This window comes from Condylostylus longicornis, unplaced genomic scaffold, assembly GCF_029603195.1.
Source record: "Condylostylus longicornis isolate FDR11 unplaced genomic scaffold, ASM2960319v2 ptg000057l, whole genome shotgun sequence".
NCBI classification, from domain to species: Eukaryota; Metazoa; Arthropoda; class Insecta; order Diptera; family Dolichopodidae; genus Condylostylus; species Condylostylus longicornis.
Window position 1 is genome coordinate 610,125 of NW_026578026.1, and position 7,543 is coordinate 617,667.

General features: G+C 18.3%; 1 protein-coding gene across 1 annotated transcript in view; it reads left to right on the forward strand.

The window, feature by feature from the left end:
• The window catches only part of LOC129612140 (zinc finger protein 2-like), a 40,283-nt gene extending 35,679 nt beyond the window's left edge, over positions 1-4,604 (forward strand). The window contains exons 9-10 of the mRNA XM_055525654.1: positions 3,307-3,725; positions 4,601-4,604. Of these exons, the coding sequence (XP_055381629.1) occupies positions 3,307-3,725; positions 4,601-4,604 (423 nt within the window). The remainder of the gene's footprint in view (positions 1-3,306; positions 3,726-4,600) is intronic.
• The last annotated feature ends 2,939 nt before the right edge of the window (positions 4,605-7,543 follow it).

Consider the following 7,543-nt stretch of genomic DNA (forward strand, 5'->3'; position numbering starts at 1 on the left):
TACTGAAATATATAAAAAAATGCAAATAAAAAAGAAAAATCAAATGGAAAGAAAATGATGTTAAAGGAAAAGAAAAAAAATTGTAAATTTTTGTTTTTCAAAATGGTGATTTTTGTCCAAATTATTATTATTTTTGTTTTTTTTTTTTACTTTAATTTTGTTTAATTTGTGCAAATTCTAAAATTATATAAATTACAAAAAAAAATTCAAAGTTAAATTTTTCCAATTTAATTTCATACATATATACACAAAAATTATTGTATATAAGAATATAATGAACTTAATGAATACAATTAAAATGAAAGGAACAAATCTGAAAGTATGTGTTTAAAATAAAACAACAGTATAAAATTGTATAATAATCGTAAAATCATTTAAGATTAAAAACAAATTAAATATGTACATACAAATTTGTACGTAACGGTATAATATTATAATTCATCGATCACGGTACTGTTATACAACATACACGATATATTTTGAATATGTATTGCGATTATAAACGAGCGCTCAACAAAAAATATCTCTCAAAATTATGACAAATGAGAAAGTAAATATTTATTGTAATTGAAAAAAATAAAAAATAAATTTAATAAAATTGATTAATTATTTAAAATTTAAAAAATGTAAAAATTCTAAAAAAATTTTAAATTTTATAATATATAATTATTTAATTATTATTTTACTTTGTATATATATTATATAAATATTTATATATATATATATATATATATATATATATATTTATACATTTAATACAACGAAAAAAAAAGGTTTGGTCCCGAGCACGTAAACTTAAAGGTCAATTTTATCAAAATTTACAATACATATCAATTATTAAAAATAAAATGTTCATATTGTAGTGAAATATTTAAAAATTAAATCAGTATTTGAGTTTCATTCAACATTCTAATGAGAAATAAATAAAAAAATTTAATTATTATGATCAAAAAGTAATAAAACAATCTATTAAAATATTTAATAATAATAATTTTTTAAATTATTATGAAATAAATAAAAATAAGAAAAATATTAATAATGATAAAAATAAACGTATATTGAATTAATTTATTAAAGAAAATAATAATATAAATATTGAATAATTTAAAAATTGAACTTTAATTAAAATAAAAAAAAAAAAATCATCAAATACAAAAACTGTAAAATTAACAACTATATACAATAATATACCATCAAAAAATTAATATTGTGTACTTATTACTGTAATGCAGTTATATCCATTATATTATATTTAAAATTTAAATATATCCATATGGACATTATTGTATGAAACACATCTCTTCAATATTAAATATAGATGATTGTACACAATGTATTGCAAATATTATAAAATTGGATTATTAAAAAAAAAATAACATATTCAGTTCAGGTTAGTTTTTATTCACTGAAAATATAATAAAATAAAGAATATATTTTCATTCATATACGAGTATACATAATATATATATATATATAGGTATACCCATATAGTATATTATATAGTTATTAATATTATACGGCAGTCATGTCAAACTAATACCCGTTACGATATTATGAAATTTAATTCTTATATATGTGTATGTTACAAATATTGATTTAGATCAGTAAGAAAGTGTTCTGCGGGGGTTTGTCACACAACCAAACTTATGCGAATAAAAACAACTGTATGTAAAATGTAGTCGAAACCGAATTTTCACGTTAGTATTGTTCGAAAAATGGAAAGCGACTGTTTTATAAATCAAATACCTATATATTTGAACCAGTTTAATGTTCTTAGATTTGTAAACAGTAGATCAGTTGAGAAAATTCGAAAGTTACCGAATATTCTTATCAGAATGAATTATTAAAAACTGAATTTGAAAGAAGATTTTTAGATTTTAATAGATGGAAAATTGAATTTAACCTTTCCCATTTTCTGTTGATATTGAAGCAGTTGATGCAAATTTAAAATTGAAATCGAAACGCTGTGCAATTTTGTATTAAAACAAAAATTTAGAGAAGTGCAAAATACTAAATTTTATTAAATACTAATTTTTACAATTACTACTACATATAATTAATTACTATTTGCTAAGAGTGTTTTAGCTATGTTCGGAAGCAAATATTTGTGTGAAGAATTGTTTTCGATATTAAAAAATAATAAAGCGGCTGAAAGATTAAGATTGACCGATTAACATGTTCAATCAATATCAAAAATTACAACTGCCAATTAAATTCAATTTAATTTCGAAGATTTTGTTACAAAAAAACGTTGCTAAATTTCTTATCAAAGACCTTATATTTTTTGATATGACTGTATTATGTTTAATATCACTTTTTATGTTGATAATAAAAATCAAAATTTGAGTATAATTTCGCAGTTTAAGGTTTTTTATTGTGCGGCACGAACCAATATGTGGAAGCTCTGAAATGGCCTGTGATGATAAATGAGTTATTATGCTTGTTATAGGGGATTGAAACATTTTGAGATTCATAAATTACAATACAATAAAACACTTTCTGTTATAATACAGAACTTTAGTTATTACAACTTATATTGCTGTATATAATTAAATGCCGCGTATATAACTATTATTACTAGCATTATATTATATATAATGTGTATGATCTCAATGAAGTTCTCAGATTGAATATATAAAGTCATAAAAATTTATTATAGAAACAAAAATTATTAGGCATATACATATGTAATTAATATTGAATAATTTTTTTTTTAAATGATTAAAACAATTTATTAATGAATTGTTTTTACTATAATTCACTCGTTATTGATAAAGCAAAAAAAAATAATGTCGGTGTTATCACATTGGTGTGAATTCTTTAAAATTAAATCTACATTATAATGTCAGAAATTAAAAAAAAAAAACACATTTATTATATTTTGTTTTTTGTATTCTTTATTATTTTGGACATAAAAATCACCTCTTATTTGTGAAAAAAAAAACAAGCAGTAAATTGGTATTTATTCGTATTTTAATTTTTTTGTTTGAATTATTTTTATATTTTAATTAATTCTTTTTTAAATATTATAAGCTTTCTTGAGTTTTTGTGTGAATTTTTGTTCAATATTTTATTTTTTTAATTAAAATTTGCATCCTTCTATATATTTTACTTGAATTGTGTATATTTGAAAATTGAATAAAAATTAGAAAGACTAAAAAATATTTTTATATATAAAATTTTTTTTTAATTAAGACTAAAAAAAATAATTGAATTTTATATTTCAAAATAATTTTAATTTATTTTTTTGGTTTTTTTTTTCTGTTTTTTTTATTTAATATTTTTAAAAATGTACGTGTTAAAAAGGTTTGGTTTCAAAATGCTAGAGCTAAGGAGAAAAAAAGTCGTAATAATCGTTATATTGATGAAAATAATGTGCTGGAACAACAACATAATCATGATTCAAATAATTCTTTATCAAATCAACAACAGCAACAACAACCAAAATCACAACAGCAGCATCATCATCAATCACAACAACAGCAACAACAATCATCGTTATTGATATATGATGATTGTAAATTATGTAACATAAAACAAGTAAATATGCAAGAACATGTATTTTCATCTGGTCATATTAATCAAGTAAAATTAATGCTTGAATCAACTGATATTATAAATAATGGTAATAATAATAATATATTCAATAATATTAATAATATATTAGATAATTCAATTTTATCATTAAATAAAAATTTAATAAACGAAAATAATTATAAAGGTAGTAGTATGAATATTATAAATAATAATAAAAATAAAAAGGATATTAATAATAAATCATATATAAATAATAATAATAATAATAATAAAAATTTAATTAATATGGCTAATGGTAATAAAAATTCTTTTAATATTTTATTTGATAATAGAAATAATAATAATAATAATAATAATAATAATAATAATAACAATAATAATAATAAAAATCATTTTAATGGTAATATAAATGAGACTGAAATTGAAAATGGTGATAATAATTATGATATTGATCTAAATTCAATTCATATTAATAATATAAATATTAATAATAATAAAAATGGTGATATTGATAATAGTTTAAAAAGAAATTTTTTTTTTCAAAGTAATTTCAATAAATTAAAAAGATATAATACAAATGATATAATTAATGAAAATTATAATAAAAATTCTAAAAAATATAAAAATAATCATAACAATAAAATAATTATAAATGATAATGACAATGATAAAAATAATGATGATAATAATGAAATTGATCATATTGAAAATAATAATAATGATAATGCACAAAATAATAATGATGAAAATGATAATAATCAAAATGAAAATAATAATAATGATGGTGATGATGATGATGAAGATGATGATGATGATGATGATGATGAAAATATGACAGCAGCTGCTGCTGTTGCTGCTATCAAAAATTTAAATCAATTACAAAAACAATTAGCTGCAGCTATTAATAAAAATAATATTGAAAAAAATTTTACAACAAATTTAAATAATGTAACACAATTTAATTCAATAACAAATAAAAAATTAAACAATTATAAAAATTATGAAAGTGATAAAATTGATGATAATGATGATGATCATAATCATGATGATAATAATGATATAGATGATACCATAATAAATTCAAATAATGATATTGAAAATTATAATAATAATAAATTAAAATTTAATATAATTAATGATAATTCAAGTAATAATAATAATTATTTTTATCAGAATGATAATATTAATGATGTTATTAATAATAAAAATAATAATAATAGTAATGAGAATGGTAATGATAATAATAATGATAATAATGACAATAATAATAAAAGTAATAATAAAAATAATCATACTGGTAATAATGATAATAATGATGATGATGAGGATGATGATGATGATAATAATAATATTGAAAATGAGATTGTTAATAATGAAAATAATATAAAAAATGATAATTATAATATAAATTTAATAGCAAAAAAATTTAATAATAATAATAATAATAATAATACTAATAAAAATAATATAAATAATGCAAAAATAAATGCAGCACATCAATTATTAGTAGAAAATAATATATTATTACAAATAAATGCAGCAGCAGCTGCTGCTGCTGCTGTTGCAGCAATATCAAAACAAACAACAAATAATATTATTAATTCAATTCATGCTAATAATATTGATGATAATAATCATAATAGTAATAATATTAAATATATTGAAGACGATGATGACAATGAAAATATAAATAATGAAAATTTTAATAATATTATTGAAATAAATGAATATAATGATGCAGTAACAACAACTATAACAACAACAACACCGACTATAACAAATACGCCAACAATTACTGTAGCAGCTGTAACAACTACAAATTCAAGTTATTAAATTTTTTTATATTTTTTAATAAATTAATTGATCAGCTATAAATCTATATCAATATTATCATTAAATTACAAAATTAAAGCGATATGACTAAAACAAATTTAATCAAAAATAAAATTATAACTAAAACTTAAGCGTTGAAACAAAAAACAAAACAATAAGTGTAAAATTTAAAATGAAAACCAAATTTAATAAATTCCTACAAAAAAAAAAAAAATTGTGAAAAGAATATACCAGAAGGGACAAAATTTGAAATTATTATGATGCTCATTACCTATATATGAACAGAAACAGCATTTTAAAATATACTGAAATTATTATACACTGCTGTAGGGTTAAAAGGATGGCTGGTTGGTGAAGCAGAAATTCGAAGAGGAGGAAAAGAGAAAATAAGGAACAATAATCTTTTTTATACACATATATAAATGTATATATGTATATGTATATATATATGAATCAAAAATATATATACATAAATATAAATATATATATATATATATATATATAATTATATACAATTAGAATCAATTATAGTAAGTATAATATATATAATTAAATATAATTATAGAATTATTAAAATATCATTGAGAATATTTTTATTTTTGTATAAATAAAATTTCTTCAAATGCTACTACATATGTATACATACGTATGCAATACAAACTATTAAAAAGAAAAAAATATTTAAGATTCGTATATTATATAAAAAAGAAATACAATCGTTTATTTTGCATAATGAAATACATACATACATACTATTAGATTATAATTATATTTATATAAAAAAATAAAAAAAAAAACATTTACATATTATATAAAAAATTCAAATACATACATATTAAGTTTTGTTTTAGTTTTTTTTTTATTATTATTATATTAAAAGCATTATAATTTTACATTTTTTTTTGTCATTATATGCATATATATTTATATATATATATATATGTGAGTTATATTAATAATATCCTATATTGACATACATTCAATAGTATATCGTTATATATATATATCTATAACAATTGTATATATATATATATATACATATATATATATATATATATATACATATATATATATATACATATATCTATAGTATATATTTGTATAACATTAATTTATTTTTTAATAATTTTCTTCCAGAAACACAAAATTATAATAATATTTATAATATTAATAATTATAAATATTATAATAAATAATAAACATACATGAACATAGATATAATATGAATATATATTGTGATAAGAACATAATTGCATCAAATATACATAAATATAAAAAAAAAAACAAAAAATCTTTGACTGATAAATAAAAATAACAAAAATTAATAAATAAAAACTAAAAAAACGGAAAAATTAATTAAAAAAAAGTCTTATGTAAGAAAAAAAAAAAAAACAAAAATAAAAAAAAAACAAAAACTACTTTCTCTTCCTTTGAATAATTTATTTATAAAAGTATTACAAAAGAAAAAAGTTTCACATTGAACACAAAGCAAAAAAATTTATTATAAAAGTTTTAATAAATTTGGCATCAATTTGTAGAATAGTGATGAATTAAATTACAACTGTTTACCATAGTGAACTACCATAGAAACTCGCCTTTTTTGTAAACTCGAAAGTTCTATATATACTCTAAATAAAATAAGAAAATTTGAAATCCCATACAACTATACTTTTGAATAAAATTAATTGCAACCTGTATAAAACGAATGATTTCTTGGTTATTCTAGATTCGATCACAACTTACTTTTTTTTTCATTTAATTTATTAAATTTTCAATTTCCATATTCATTTTATAAAACAATGAACATAAAATAAAACAAATTACATTCAATTCCAAAGTAAAATGTTATCAAAATATGTTAACAGAAGTCGTAAGAAATTAGAGTAAATTAGTAAAAATTCAAAATTAGTAAAAGTCCAACCACTATAAAAGATAATTTTACCATCATATGGCCAAAAATATGACAATCATACAAAAAACGTTGCAAATATATTCTGGATAATTTTATTTTTGTCCTACGGTCCAATGATATTTAATTATGATTTTATATAATATACATATATTTATATATATATATATATATAATTTGACTTTATATTGTCCATTTTTAGAATTTCGGTTCAATGTGGTTTTGTTGCTTTTTTTTTTTTTTGTACTGTTCCTCCCTAACACC